Raw genomic sequence first — 15994 nt, forward strand, 5'->3', positions numbered from 1 at the left:
TAATGGAAGTGGATTTGCCTGGGTACACAGAAGGGGACAAACTTAGGGGCGCCTGGGTGGCTCAGTTGGTTAAGCATCTGACTTCAGCTCAGGTCATGATCTTGCAGTCTGTGAGTTCAAGCCCTGCGTTGGCCTTTGTGCTGGCAGCTTAGAGCCTGGAGCCTGCTTCGGATTCTGTGTCTCCTTCTTGTCTCTGCCCCTCCCCCGCACATGCTCAGTCTGTCTCTTGCTCACAAAAAATAAATAAACATTAATTTTTTTTAATTATAAAAGTAAATAAACTTTTAAAAAGTACTTTTCTTAGGCTTGGAGGTTAATTCTGCCTTGGCAGGAAAGGGATGACTTCACAAAAGTGACCTAAGACTGACATAAAATGAACAAACAGGGATTTACCAGGAGAACAAGAGGGTGAAAGACATTGTAGCTGTTTATCTCCAAGATGGCCACCATCACTTCCCACCCTCCATAAATAAGGGAATCCCACAGTGAGAGGCAGTCTGTTTCTCCACCCCTTTGAATCTGAGCTGGCCTGTGACTGCTTTGACCAAAATAATATGGTAGAAATGATGCTGAGGGAATTCCAAGGTTAAAGCCTGGAGTTCCACCTGGGTCTGTTAGAATGCACACTCAGTGGAAAGGCAGATGCCACATACGAAGTCCATCTTCCTTGAGACTGCCATACTGTGCGGAAGCCCTGACAGCCCCACACGGAAGAGATGGGGAAAGAGGGTGAGACGTGCTTAGCCAGCCCAAGCTGTTCCAGCCATGCTAGCCCAGGTGCCAGGCATGAGTAGAAGAGCCCTCAGATGACTCTAGTCTCAGCCATCATCTGACTTCTGTGACAGTGAGGCACTCTGAGTGAGGACCACTCAGCTAAGCTGTGTTAATAATACATTCTTGTTTTACGCCACTAAGTTTTGGGGTGTTTGTTACACAGCAATAAATAGCACAGATTCTAGATACACATCGGAGAATGTGCAAAGGCATGGAGGTGTGCAATGTCATAGTGTTCTGGAGTTCTGTAAATACAGTTGATGTGGCTGGAGCTCCAAGTGAGGTAGAGAAGAGTAGAAAGAGACAAGTGGAAAAGTCAGCAAGAACCAGATCTTGGAGCAGTTCACATGCACACCAACAAGCCTTGACTTCACTCTGCAGGTAATCAACTGTGGCTTCTCAAAGAGTATCTTCACAGAGGACTGCAAAAAGGACAAACCAAATGCCTCAAGACCATTTGGGAGCCTGCTGACATGGTCAAGGTAAGAGAAGCTAAAGGCTGACATGGTCAAGGTAAGAGAAAGGAATGAAGGGAAAGGGACAAGTTAAAGAAAAAGGGTGCAGTTGATGGTGCTACCTGGGGTAGCTTCTGGGGGGCTGCTTTCTCCCCACATGTGATGACATATTGGGCCTGAGTTCTTCCCACTTGCTCGTCTGATCTCTCCTTTTGGCCAGTGTCACATGCTTTTCAGGTGGCCCTCTGTGTTTAGAGAAGTACAGTTACCTCCAAAGAACTAAATGAAATCAACTAGACACACAAAGGTTCATGGTGTGCACACTGACACAATCAAGCCTAGTAGGCTCAGTAAAGCCATAGGCTTTACACAGTTACGTCACAACCATAGCAAGGAACAAAAGGAGGCACTGGTGCTCATCCACAGGATGGTCTTCATTGGATTCTACCATTTCTGTGGCAGGTACCTGAACTTCAGGCAATGAGGAGTAAATACGTCTCAACCCCCCCCCCCCCCATACCAAATAAGTTCCCATTTACCCACACAATGTTTTACCAACAATGCTTTCCCAAAGAGGCACACTCGTAGTTTCAGTAACTGAGAGCTATTGCTTTTCTGTTAGTTTTCCAGGCTACACTTGACTGTACTCTTAAGCCTACTGGTCGGCCCTGTAGCCTCCTGGATTACAGGGACAGACCTAATCAGAGAGGAGGTATTTGTCTAAAGTTAAGTAGAGAGCAGATTTATGACCGAGAAGGCAAGGAACTCTCCTAAAGGAGAGGCTGCATTATTTATCTGCTTATTGCCTCAATTCAATTGAGGCTGATTTACCCAGTGGCCTCTGGGAGCAGGTCCAGAGCACAAATACAATAATAGCATCAAATAAGAAACAGCAGATTCGAAGGCAAAATCTTCCACAAGGGAGATGGAAGGAAACCAAAGGAGTCTGGAGACTGAGCAGCCATCCAGGATGATAGATTTAATAGGTGCTTTCCTAAACTAGCCCTATGGGTTCTCTCTCTCTCTCTCTCTCTCTCTCTCACACACACACACACACACACACACACACACCTGCTCTACCTGCTACCCACCACTGTGTTCCTTCTCCTGCCAATGTAATAGGAATGCTGTACCTTGTATGAGGGAGTTGATCCAATATGCCAGCAGACCTGTGCTCACATTTGGCCCTGCTCTTCTTAATTCTACCTGGTGACAGGTATGCAGGACCTCAGAATTCCAGGCATTGGGCCAGGGCAAGAATTAATTAAGAGGACCGTCTCTGCTCAAAATGAGCTTCAGATCGGATAAATGAACACATAGCCAAACTGGCTGGATTTGAATCCTGGCTCTGTCATTTCCTACTTCTGGGAACATTACTTAATTATTTAATTTCCTGATGCCTCTGTTTCTCCATTTGTAACGTGGTGATAATAATACCTAACTGACAGAGTCATTGCGGTTGTTAGCATGAATGCCATAGAAAGAATACAGCACAGGGACTTGAGAAAGGCAAGATAGGCTATAGGCTGGTGCTGAGTGAGGCAGGGGAGGATCTGCTGAAGGTGTGCTCATTCCTTGGAATATTTAGCTTTGTGTTAGAATGACAGCCTCAAGAGTCCAAGAAGATAATTCTGGGGAAACTGGGAAAAGGAGTCAGGGGAGAAGAAAAAAGTAGGATATATAGGCTCAGAGCTACCTAGGATTCCCTACAGAGTCTGAAAGCATGCCAGATCACTAGACCCTTGGAAATGACCCGCAAACAGTTGTGAGCCTAAGACACACACAGATGCAAGAAAGGGGATTGGAAGGGGACTAGGGAAGGGGGGAGATGCCACAGTGGTTATCTTGAGGAACACAGTGAAGTGCAGCAGGTGAGCTAACCAATCAGAGATATTTAAAGTGAGGAAGAGGGGCGCCTGGGTGGCTTGGTCGGTTGGGCGTCCGACTTCAGCTCAGGTCATGATCTCACGGTCCGTGGGTTCGAGCCCCGCGTTGGGCTCTGTGCTGACAGCTCAGAGCCTGGAGCCTGTTTCGGATTCTGTGTCTCCCTCTCTCTCTGCTCCTCCCCTGTTCATGCTCTGTCTCTCTCTGTCTCAAAAATAAATAAACGTTAAAAAAAAAAAAAATTTTTTTAAGTGAGGAAGAAAAGTCCAAAAGCTTATATTCGTTTTCTGAAGGAAATAAGAAAAACAGAAACTATAGAGAAAGTGACCCAAAACACAGCCAGAAGGAAGGGAGATTTAATGAGCCAGCCTCTTCAGAAGGCTTAAGACAGCGACCAAGCTTTTTCCCTCTTCAGCCTTTATTTTGTGAGGTGGTTGTGCCTGAGGGAGGGGTGCCTTTGTTGAGCTAGTTGTGGGTAATCACGTGGAGCACAGCGGAGAGGGGGGAGGCGGTTGCTGAGCTGAGCTGGGACAGATGAGGCAGGCAGGAATGACAGGCCCCCAGGGCATTAAGAGAATTAGCTGGTGTTCTGTGGGACCACTTACATGGGTGCACTGAAAAGGCAGCTCTCTGGGGAGAAAGGCAGACTCTTGACATATACAGTGACTACATTTGGAAAGAAGGAAGAGGCAGGGCTGGAGTTGCCGGCTGGTCCCTAAGTCCTGTGCTGGTTAAAGGTCATGTGATTCAGGGGGATTATAGGCACTCCTGTTTCCTGACATTTGTGATCTGGAAAAAGCATTTCATTAGAAAGTCAGGAGATCCGGATCTCCTCTATAACCTTGAGCATGTTTCCTGGACAGGGGAAGAAGGGAATATTTATGAAGACATTTGTTGTGCAAGATAGTTATTACTTAACAACTTTGCATGCATTATCTCAGTTAGCCTTTTACCAACCCTATGAAGTAGGTATTTATACCTGCTTATAGCTGAGGGGCAGTAGACCATTTGCAAAAACAGCCACAATCATACCCCACTCTTGGACACTCCCCTCCCACATTGACCCTGAGCTTGGCCTTGTGACTTGCTTTGACCAGTGGGTCAACAGCAAATGTGACAAATGCAGAGACTTGAAAATTGCTGGCACTTTGAGGTGTGTCTGTTCTTTAAAAAAAATTTTTTTTTAATGTTTACTTATTCTTGAGAGAGACAGAGAGAGTGTGAGTGGGGGAGGGTCAGAGAGAGAGGGAGACACAGAATCTGAAGCAGGCTCCAGGCTCCAAGCTGTCAGCACAGAGCCTGATGTGGGGCTCGAACTCACAAACTGTGAGGTCATGACTTGAGCTGAAGTTGGACACTTAACCGACTGAGCCACCCAGGTGCCCCTGGGGTTTGTCCGTTCTTGCTGTGCTTGCTGTGCTTCGGCCACTGTGTGAATAAGCCCCAGCTAGCCTGCTGGATGATGAGAAACACATGGCCAAATCATTACCTGTGCCCCAGGTGACATGGAGTCAACAATCAGTGATGTAACTATGTCCATTCTAAATCATCCGGCCAAGTCACCCAGAAGACCACAAACACATGAATAAGCCCAGCACATACCAAATATCAGAGTAGAACAATGGTCCAGACAACCCACAGAATATTTTGGGAAATAGTCAATGTCTTTATTTTAAGTCAATAAATTTTTGACTGGTTTGTGACACAGCAAAGTTAACTGATACATGAGGGGACTGAGACTCAGAGGAGTTAAATGACAGGGAGAGTCACCCAGGTATAAATGAAGGCTCTTTCACCATATTGTGCCTCTTTCTCAGACATCAAGTTCCTTATCCTTAAAATGAGGGTAACAAGGGGCACCTGGGTGGCTCAGTTAGTGAAGTGTCTGACTTTGGCTCAGGGCATGATCTCACGGTTCATGGGTTCGAGCCCCACGTTGGGCTCTGTGCTGACAGTTCAGAGCCTGTAGCCTGCTTCGGATTCTGTGTCTCCCTCTCTGCCTCTCCCGCGCTCACACTCTGTCTGTGTCTCTCTCTCTCAAAAAGAAACAAACATTAAAAAAAAAAAAAATGAGGGTAATGGGTGAGGGCATGCTGCTGCCTTCTCCGTGCTTGGAAGAGGTGAGAAAACTGTCCAAAAATTACACAAGTGCGACACAGACGTGAAACTTTTCATCCTCTACCACCTTCTGCTGTTCATACCTGAAATACATGGTTGGGGTCTCCCAGCACTGTCTATTTGGGGAATGTCTCTTGTGGGTCTCCCTTAGGCTATTTCCAGGACCTGTGAAGGCAATCCCTTTCCAACCCAAGTACTCGCTTTAGACCAGGGAGTACAGAGCGGCCTGCCTACCATCTGTCTTCTCCATCTTAGGGAACGCAGACTGTCAGTCTCTCAGGCACTCTTCATCCAGGAAGTCTGTAAAACTCGTTGGAGAGTCCTAAAAGGAAGGACAGGAAAGTGGAGTCTTATTACCTACAGCTAGAATAAGTATGGAGGCAACATAACACCAAAGATCTCCTATCCCTGCATTTCTCCCAGGGATACCCATGAGCTTCACACTCCCTCCTACAGTGTGTCCAATCCTGGGCATGACTTCACAGGATGTTAGCAATGGTTAACAACAAAGGAAGCATTTGGCCCAACCTGCTCTCTTGGCAGATGAAGAAACTGAGGCTCAGAAGTCAATTGCTCTCAGGGCACCTGGGTGGCTCAGTCAGTTAACGAGTCTAACTCTTGATTTCGGCTCAAGTCATGATGTCACGGTTCATGAATTGTGAGCCCCATGTCAGGCTCTGCGCTGACAGCATGGAGTCTGCTTGGGGTCCTCTCCTTCTCTCTCTCTCAAAATAAATAAATAAATCAACAAACTTTAAAGTAGCTAATTGTTCTGTGCAGGACCTCTCAGCATTCTAGTGACAGAGCTGGAGCCAGACCCAGGGCTCTGACAACTATCACGGTGTTCCTTCCATAACATCAAAAGCTGTAATCAACCCCCCCTCCATTGTGGTAAAAGAATTATAATCCATTTATTTTTAATACTGGAATCAGAGTATCTATAAATGATCTGTGACGTCCCAATCAGATTCAAAACAGGGGCGAGATCATTGCAAGTACTGAGTAGGAGCCGATACTTAGAAGTGATTTCTAACCAAGGGCAGGACAAGGGAAGTTCAAGCTGGGTGGTCCAAAGACATCAGAAACTATTCAAGCAGAAAACTGTCCTGACTCTGAATTAGGATACCTTGAGGTTTAATCATAAATTCTCCCCAAAGTTTTAATCCATTCCCTGGACTCTTTCTTTGAATGGTAAACAACCTGGAGCCTACCCCCATTATAATAAATCACCTAGGAAAATTGTCTTTTTATGATTGTAACTCCACACACATCACAACAATGAATTATCTGTGACACCGCAGCAGTGGAAGCGGAGTTGTTTCAGGAATTCCAATGTGTTTGACAATGAATTCGAGACCAGAAAAGCATACCAGGGATGAGGGGAGGATTGAGGGAAACTGGGAGTGACAGATGGATGAGGGGTGGCCTCCAACAATCCAGGATGGAACGAAGGTGAGCAAACAAGTAAACTGGAGAAGAGGGCTGGGAAATGTGACGCCCACCAAATGAGAGGAAGTCTAAAGTTTGCCTGGAAGATTTTCATATGTCCTCTTTTCTGTGAGCACTCCAAACTACCACCTTCCATGCAGCTGCCAGAGGGACCTTTCCCTGTAGAAGAGTGAGCCCTGAAGGGCGGGTCGGGTTTCTATGTGCAGACTCATTCTCTCCAGAGGGAATTCTGACACGAAGTACCTCACCTACCTCGGGACGATAAGTACTTGAGTCTGGGGGTGGTAGAAAGCTGGAGTAGAGAGAAACTGGGGATAAGAAGGGCAAGTGTCCTGCTAACCAGGCAGAAGGTGGAGAGACCTAGAAGGTTCTAACCTGGGGCAAGGGAGGGTCACCCTTGCTAGAAAGAAAAGGTTCTGAAATCACCTACGTGTCCATCAGCGGATGAAAGGATAAAGGTAGTGTGGTATACGGGCACCTGGCTGGCTCAGTCAGTTAAGCGTCTGACACTTGGTTTCGGCTCAGGTCATGATCTCACAATTTGTGGGTTCGAGTCCCACGTCAGGCTCTGTGCTGACAGCTCAGAGCCTGGAGCCTGTGTCAGATTCTGTGTCTCCCTCTCTCTCTGCCCTGCCCCTGCTCAAGCTCTGTCTCTCTCTCTCTTTCCCAAAAATAAACATTAAAAATTAAAAAAAAATAATGAAGTGGTGTATACATATATGCAATGAAATATTGCTCAGCCATGACAAAGAAGTAAGTCTTGGCCATTTGTGACAATTATGGATGGATCTTAAGGGCATTATGCTAAGTAAAATAGAGAAACACAAATACCATATGATCTCACTTGTTTGTGGAATCTAAAAAAACCTGATTCCATAGATACAGAGAACAGATTGGTGGCTGTCAGAGGCAGGGTGGGGATGGTTGGTGAAATGGGTGACAGTGGTCAAAAGGTACAAATTTCTAGTTAGAAGATAAATACGTCATAGGGATATAATGTGCTGCATGGGGACTATAGTTAATAACACTGTACTGCATATTTAGAAGTTGTTAAGAGAGTAGATCTTAAAACCTATCATTGTAAGTGTGATATATATATATATCAATACACACATATATATAATGGAATATTACTCAGCCATAAAAAAGAATGAAATCTTACTATTTGCAACAACATAGATAGGTCTAGAGGGTATTATGTTAGCTGAAATAAGTCAGTCAGAGAAAGACAAATACCATATAATTTCCCTAATATGTGGAATTTAAGAAAGAAAACAAAAACAAAGAAAACAGGAGACAAGGGGCACCTGGGTGGCTCAGTTGGTTAAGCATCTGACTCTTGATTGCGGCTCAGGTCATGATCTGACGGTTCATGAGTTTGAGCCTCACATCGGCCTCTGCACTGACAGCATGGAGCCTGCTTGGGATGCTCTCTCTCGCTCTCTCTCTGCCCCTCCCTTGCGCATGTGCACATATTGTCTATCTCTCTCAAAATAAATAAACTTACGAAAATTTTTTATTAAAAAACAAACAAACAAAACCCAGACTCTTAACCTTAGAGAACAAACTGATGATTAAAGGAGGTGGGTGGGGAGATGGGTGAAACAGGTGAAGGGAACTAACAGTACACTTATGATCGCACTGAGTAATGTATAGAATGGTTGAATCATAATATACACCTGAAACTGACATAATGCTGTATGTTAACTATACAGGAATTTTTTAAAATGTTTATTTATTTATTTTGAGAGAGAGAGAGAGAACAAGCAGGGGAGGCGCAGAGAGAGAGGGAGAGAGAGAATCCCAAGCAGGCTCCATACTGTCAGTGCAGAGCCTAACGTGGGGCTCAATCCCATGAACCTGAGATCATGATCTGAGTTGAAATCAAGAGTCAGATGCTTACCCGATTTAGCCACCCAGGCACCCCTACTACGCAGGAATTTTTTAAAAGTTCTCATCATATCTCACATAGTTGTAGCTATGTAACTATGGTGTTACACAGTTTGTAACTATGGTTACTAGTTAACTAGACTTATTGTAGAAGCCATTTAACAATAAATACAAATATCAAGTCATGTTGTACACCTAAAACTAACACAATATTATGTCAGTTATGTTTCAATGATCTCAATTAAAAAACAAATACATATATTTTTAAATTTTTAAATTTAAATTAAAAATTTTTAACGTTTTTATTTATTATTGAGAGACAGAGACAGAGCATGAGCAGGGGAGGGGCAGAGGGAGAGGGAGACACAGAATCCAAAGCAGGTTCTGAGCTGTCAGCACAGAGCCCAACGTGGGGGTCAAACTCATAAACCGTGAGATCATGACCTGAGCCAAAGTCAGACGCTTAACCAACTGAGCCACCCAGGCGCAATAAATATAATTTTTTTAAAAAAAGAAAGAAAAGAAAGGGTTTCCAGACAGAGGACACTGCCACTGATCTCAATGCCACAGGTCCACAGTCGGTGGGGGAGCCTCCCAGATGCTGGAGGGCAGGAAAGGCTTGGCAGCTGTGAGGTGAAGCCTAGGGAAGAAAGGGTGAGGACACAAACCCTAGGCATGGCCCCTCAGCCTGTCTCTCCATCATCATCATGGTTTCCCCCTCCTCCTTCCTTCTACCCCACAGCTTTATTGAGCAGCAGGCAAGTGTCAGAGCACCTGACATGCTCGAATTATCTCATGCAGTCATCACCATAGCCCCAAGGACATTATTATTATGGTCCCCACTTTTCAGATAGGGAGACTGAGGCTGAGAGGGTTTACAGGCCTGCCAAAGTCCCATAACAAGCAGGTGTTAGAGCAGGATTTGCCCTCAAATCTAGCCAACTCCAATCGTGTCCTGGGAACAGAAGTGATTTATAAACCTTTGCCCAGCCCTAATGCTGTGACCGATCCCTAGCTCTCTCTGTGAGGGGAGATGCTCCTGTCTTAGATGCTTCTCTGCTTCTCTCACAAGTATGCACAAAACGCCTTCTGGACATGGATAAGGAGACCGCTCTCTTGTAAGGTCTCTTAGCCAAAGGTGTGTGTGATCTCCTTCTCTAGGACTGGACACCACACAACAAGGCTCCTCCTAAGCAAGAGGGGGCCACCTGGGTGCAGAAGGACCTTCAGCACAAACCCACCATCCCGTCGGAGAGTTCAGTCACACTCACCAGCTTTGGTTTGAGTTAGGACTCAGCCCTTGATGTATCAGATCCTAGGGCTTCAAATAATTATGCAGCACACATTAGATCAAATTTCACTAAAAAGAACTCTACGGAGACTTCTAATAGTTCTCTTGAACTTGAATTTTACTAAAATTAATCATTCCAAGGTTACAGAAATCAAATGGAGCTGACACCCCAACACTCTGAAGACGAGGGCATAGCAAGCTTGCACTTGAAAGGGCTAGACACAGGAAGGAAAGGAGAGAACTGTCATGCCCACATCATGCTGCTGCCGGCCTCCACCCACCCCAGACTTCTGTACTCGGCCCATCGTCCTTATGGTGGACATCTTAGATTTTAGCTGAGGGTGTATATTTCGTGTGGTTAGGTGAGTGGAATGGAAGAATAATTGCCGCGTCAATGCATGCTACTTTGCAACACAACTGAATATGAAAATTAGCCTTGTTGGACAGAATTCCCCTTTCAAATGGAATTTTGCAACCTTCTAAAGCATTAACAATTCTGACATAAAGCAGTTTATTACCCGATGCCGTTAACAGAACCTTATAATGCCTGGTCCTGTTATGTAACTTTTCATTTGTTTATGGCTTATCCCAGGATCAAGAATGCCCTCTCATTAGCTCATCACATTCTAGATGTTTCGAGTATATATAGCTTTATGTTTCGAGTGTATATAGATTTGTCTGTCTCTAGCTCTTCTCCCCTCCTATTCTACAAGCTTGTGAAGGTCAGAATTCCTGCAGGACTCATTTCTGTGCCCTTCACCCCCACCTCCACACCCTCACAACCTAACGTATGGTAGACACTCAGTTCATGGTATCATCTCCAAGTTACAAATGAGGGATCGAAGGCCCAATGAGGCTAAGTGGCCAATCCAAAGTTCCCAGTAAATTAGGGGTAGGACAGTTTGTGTCACTCCATCACTCCACACTGCCTCTCAAAGCCAGTGGGTAGTGAAGAGATGGAGACTGAGGCTGCCCGTTCAAAATTCACCACAGAGGCAGTCAGTCTGACAGTCCCTGTGTAACTACGAAGCCACATTAGAAGAAACAGTCTGATTTCCCCTAGTCAGCCCGACTCCTGCCCTGTATACTTACACCTTCTCCCTACCCACATTTATCCCTTTTACGATGCCATTTACAGTCTCATTCCTAACCTCGAATCCAAATACAAAGAAACCTTCCTTTACTTAGTCCTGAAACTGAAACCTAGTTCTGCACTTTTATTCTCTTCAAACCTCTCTTTATTCTGCAATCATAAAAATGCCGTATTTCATCCTAGGACAGGCCGCATGCCAAAATAAATAGCACCTTGGATTTCCTTGAAAAGAAACCTTGGCTCAAAGCACAGCCGTACTGCCACGATGATTCTTGGAGAATTCAACCTTACAAAGTCAAATATTTAGCAAGGTAGTGCACCAAACAGCAACCCTGTCAATCCCTGCACAATCACTTGCAAAGACAAAGCACTCTTTCCAAAAGAGGGAAAAAAAAATTACCCGTACCTCTTACGAATCCTGCCAAAAAGACGAGAGCTTCCTGTTTCCCCATTCCAGGGCCCCATGCCTTCAAGTGTAAATGTCCCCTGTGCTGAGAAGCAGGAGGCATCTGACAGTACTACTTAACATTGAGAGCGAGAGCACTGAAGCCCAAACACCCGGGGAGGTGAGATGCACTCCTAAAAAAGATTCTGCCTATGGAGTTCTCCAGCCAGCTCCCTTCCCGCCGACTCAGGAAACAAAGAGATAACTCATTCTCAATAAATGACACATTAACACAACCTCATTAACTCCGGTCTCACATTTTTCGGCAAGTGTCTGTCATTTTTCCCTGCAATGCAGCAGCTGAATCTGGAGCTTCGGGAAAAGAAAATTGTCGGGAGGAAAGCTGTAACCACATTACCTTCCCCTGGCATCCTCCCCTTGCCATAACCTGGAGCGAGAGAAGTCGTCTCCCTGCGGAAAGCGAGGTTCTGGCTGCTGGACCAGAGCTGATGGCTCATGAGTTCAGCACAGCAGCACTGGCTTCCCAGCTGTTAAAGGATTTGGTCAGGTGATCCGTGACCTTGCTGGAAAAGCAAATACTGACTTCCTTTTCACTCCCGGGAAGAGGGGAGCAGGGTCAGGCAGGAATTCAATGCTCAATAAGCTGATACCCGATCTTGCAGAAAGAGGAAAGCTCCAATCCTTCAACTGCAAAGTTAGTTCCCAGAGCTGCGGCCACATCTAAAGACTCGGAAGCAGCACACGCCTTCCTCCTCTGACTGCCCCGACTCTAAGCGCTTCTCTGAGGGGTCATAATTAATTATGCTTTCCTTCTCTCTTCCTGCAGCTTGGGTGGCTCATTAATAAAATTGTTCCTAATGAGGACACAGGGATTGTCCTTAGGAGCTGAAACCCTCCAGTGGTGCATCTCTTTCTTCTAAGCTCTGCTTTAGAAACTTCCTCCCCCACCCACGTCCTGGGGTCCCACAACCATACAAAGCTTCCGCAAGCAATCCCTAGACTGCCAGCTGCCTGGATCTGTGACTCGAAGTCTATTGGGGCAGAGCAGGAAGATATGATGATCAGTGAGATCCCAGGACCAGACTGGCAGCTTCTGCTTCCTGCCACTCTACCAGTCTGATGCCCCAGGACCAAAATGCATCCTATTCTGGCAGAAAGAGAAAGGAAAATACCTACTATAAGAATCCAGCTCCGGGCAGGACTTCTAACTGCGGCACGGACCAGTGAGTTCAGAAGGGCAGGCTCAGGAGCCCGGGAGAAGGCAGCTGTGGAGGAGGACGGTCTCAGAGTGTCCCAGGCAGGTGCTGTGAAGAGTCTCAGCCAGCCCACTGCAGCCACAGCTCTTTGGAGCAGAGGCAGGTGTGAGGCTCAGGCTCAGGGGCTCCACGCTCTCCAAATCCAGCACCACTACTGGACCTGAAGGAGACACAGTGGGGTAGGTGTCAAAAGGAGCCAGGAGAGCATCTGGGCTCCTGTATGCAGGCTTAGCAAAAAGATTATGGGGACCTTATCCCCTTTACCTTCCGTGCGCCCTAGCCACATGAGTGTGTCCTAGGAAATGAAGCTCTATCGGTAAGACATGTCAAAGCAGCTCTGACCTTCACAGACACTGCCTGTCGAGATGCGCTTCAAAGACCAGGGCAGATTCCTGTCTAACCCACGCTGAAATTGATGCCAGAGCTGAGTGTCACCCTGAAATGCTGCCTGCATCCAGCCCAATACACTTGGAAAGCACTAAACATTCTGAATCCCATTTATCCTCAAACTAGCTTGAGGCAGCCAGATGGGATGAGCGTCCCCATTGTACAGGCAAAGAAAATGAGACAGACATGTAAGTGACTTCTCTTGGCTCACCTCGGAGTGAATCCGGATTAAAATGAATATTTTTGGGGTGGAATTCTGCGTTTTTCCTACTACACTGGATCACGCTCCTTATTTTCCTTACTTTATATTCTAGAGCATCTTGTTCAAGAGGGAGGTTAAGAGACTTATGGAAGGGCACAGGTGGATGTGATGGACAAGGCTGTGGAACACCAGCATTCACCTTTCTCAACTGCTGAAAGGATTTCTGTGTTAACTGAGTACACAGACCAAACCATCAGAATAAAAACAAAGTCAGAAATATGCCTTGAACTCTGAGGTCACATGGAAAAGTATACTAAGGAGCAAACAGCCTCTTTGATAGATTAAAATGATCATTGATTGGGGCGCCTGCGTGGCTCGGTTGAGTGTCAAACTCGTGATTTTGGCTCAGGTCATGATCTCATGGTTCATGAGTTCAAGCCCCACATCAGACTCTGTACTGACAGCATGCAGCCTGCTTGGGATCCTCGATCTCCTCTCTCTCTGCCCCTCCCCTGATTGCCCTGTCTCTCAAAATAAACAAATAAACATTAAAAAAATGATCATTGACCATCCTCTCCAAATTGGCCAGAGAATGGCTAGAGGCACATGCCATTTCAGCAGGACAGAGTGAAAAAAAAAAAAAGCTCTCCATTTCACTGGGTCCCGCGACTTTCCAGCCACCCATTCTTCCCCTCTGATTCATCTATGTGTTGGATATATAAGCATTCTTATTTGCTCTCCCAGGGAGAAATTCTTCCTTATCCAGTATGGAGATGAGAGGCTTATTTCCAGACCTGTACTTTTCTTTCAAGATCCACCATTCTACCCGGACCACTGGCCAGTCCCTGCCTATCCACCAAGCTCCACTCAGCATCCCCTCAAGAGCAGTGGCTAGCCTTCCTGCTTCCACTGCTCCTGTCTGCTTTCTACCGCAGCCAGTATCACCTGAATTCTGATTGCTGCTTCTGCGTTAGTGTCCCTGACCAGCATCACAGGCTAGAGGCCATGTCAGGTTTGTGAAACTGAACTAATCCACAATACTGACCATTGTAAACACAGGTGGGGGTGCCTGGTTGAGTGTCCCACTTTGGCTCAGGTCATGATCTTGCAGTTCATGAGTTTGAGCCCCGCATCGGGTTCTGTGCTGACAGCTTGGAGCCTGGAGCCTACTTCGGGTTCTGCGTCTCCCTCTCTTTCTGCCCCTCCCCTTGCTCACACTCTGTCTTTCTCTCTCAAAAATAAATAAACATTAAAAAAAACTTTAATAAAAAAATAAAAAATAAACACAGGTGACCCCTCCAGATACTCCCTTCAGTACCAAGGCAGCACTTCTGCTTCTCTAGCCGACTCCAAGCCTCTCATCGGATTAAAAAAGATGGCACAGGGGCACCTGTGTGGCTCAGTCGGTTAAGCGTCCGAGTCTTGATTTTGGTTCAGGTCATGATCTCATGGTTTGTGAGATTGAGCCTCACATCAGGCTCTGTGCTGACAGTGTGCACACAGAGCCTGCTTGGGATTCTCTATTCCTCTCTCTCTGCCCCTCCCCTGCTCACATGTGCACTCTCTCTCTCTCAAAATAAATGTTAAAAAACACACACACACAAAAAACAACCTTTAAAAAGACGGCAGACTGAGGGAAGGAAATACTAGGCCCCCAGCAGTGCCACTGCTTGGCTCAGATGCCAGGACAGAAGACCCACAGGAAAAGACACATACTCCTAATCTAGTTTCTTCTTCTTCAGACCTCTTTCTGGAGACAAGGAGCCCTTTCATTTCTCTGGCCTCCACATGAGATGCTGGGACAGACACTGTGCTGACCGCCATGTCTCTAAGAGGAGGAGAGATTCTTGTCTTTTATGCCTTTCTAACTTGCCCACTTTGCTCACTTCACTCCAGAGTCAAGCAGGGAGGTGAGCAGAACCAGGGTCGTTACCCTCCATTTTCCAGATGAGGACACAAAGCTCATTCCCCAGGTTACAAAGCTAACAAAAGGCAAAGCCTCGACTCAAACCCAGATTTTCTGTCTCGCAGTCTAACACCCTTTCCTCTCAGCCAGGCAGCCTGATGGAAGCTTCAGTGCTGGTTCTGTCCACGCAGAGGGTGACTTCGCATTTAGGGAAGGTCTTCATGGGAAAGCCCCACAACTCTCTAGGGGGTTGTGCTTCTTTGGGGAGGCCCCCCTCCAGGGCCTCTGGGCCATGGGATACCGGCATGCCCCCACCCCTATGCTTCACCCAGACATAGGTCTTAAGATTAGTAGCCAACTTTATGTTCCCACCAAGCCATCCAGAGAATCCCCCACACCAAACACATTTATCCACAAGAACTTTTCTGGCAAGAATCATTTGGCTGAGGGGAGACTGACTCCTTTTGCAGTTTAGAAACATCCAACTTCTATGGCCTAGGTCCTGTCTGCCCCATGATGGGAAAAGAGTGGACTCTCCACGTGAGGCAAGATGGACATGTAGGCAAAAAGAAAAGGAGATGAAACTATCTTAAGAATGTGCCTTTTATCTAAGAAGTCCCTTAGGCTTTTGCACTTTGCTCAGGAAGGTCAGCTACTTGGCAGCCTGTGTGATGACAGGGGCCGAGTTGGAGCATACTGGTTAGGTACACGTGCTGCTGAAACAGAGCCTCTCTGAGCACGTGGGTTCTGACCATGGCCACTCTGATGGAACACAACTTAAACGGATGGAGAAAGAAATCATGCCCGTGAGACCTGCGGGTGCAGCTGTCCAGGGGGAATCAGCAGTTGTAAAGACTGACCCTTTAAAGCGGATGAGAATTTC

General features: G+C 46.4%; 1 protein-coding gene and 1 long non-coding RNA gene across 3 annotated transcripts in view; one reads left to right on the plus strand and one right to left on the minus strand.

Annotated features, from left to right (window-relative positions):
- The window catches only part of LOC122227447, a 35699-nt gene extending 24085 nt beyond the window's left edge, over positions 1-11614 (plus strand). The window contains exons 3-4 of the long non-coding RNA XR_006206062.1: positions 1156-1256; positions 11138-11614. This is a non-coding gene — a long non-coding RNA (uncharacterized LOC122227447). The remainder of the gene's footprint in view (positions 1-1155; positions 1257-11137) is intronic.
- The window catches only part of KANK4 (KN motif and ankyrin repeat domains 4), a 37216-nt gene extending 24593 nt beyond the window's left edge, over positions 1-12623 (minus strand). The window contains exons 1-2 of one of the 2 annotated variants that reach the window (XM_042951946.1): positions 12537-12623; positions 5466-5553 (exon numbers count right to left, since the gene is read on the minus strand). In XM_042951946.1, the coding sequence (XP_042807880.1) occupies positions 5466-5481 (16 nt within the window). In that variant the 5' untranslated portion in view covers positions 5482-5553; positions 12537-12623. Of the gene's footprint in view, positions 1-5465; positions 5554-11757; positions 11810-12536 lie in introns of those variants that run through there. The other variant, XM_042951947.1, reaches the window with a different exon arrangement.
- Positions 12624-15994: the final 3371 nt, after the last annotated feature.

This window comes from Panthera leo, chromosome C1 (assembly GCF_018350215.1).
Source record: "Panthera leo isolate Ple1 chromosome C1, P.leo_Ple1_pat1.1, whole genome shotgun sequence".
Taxonomy (NCBI): Eukaryota; Metazoa; Chordata; class Mammalia; order Carnivora; family Felidae; genus Panthera; species Panthera leo.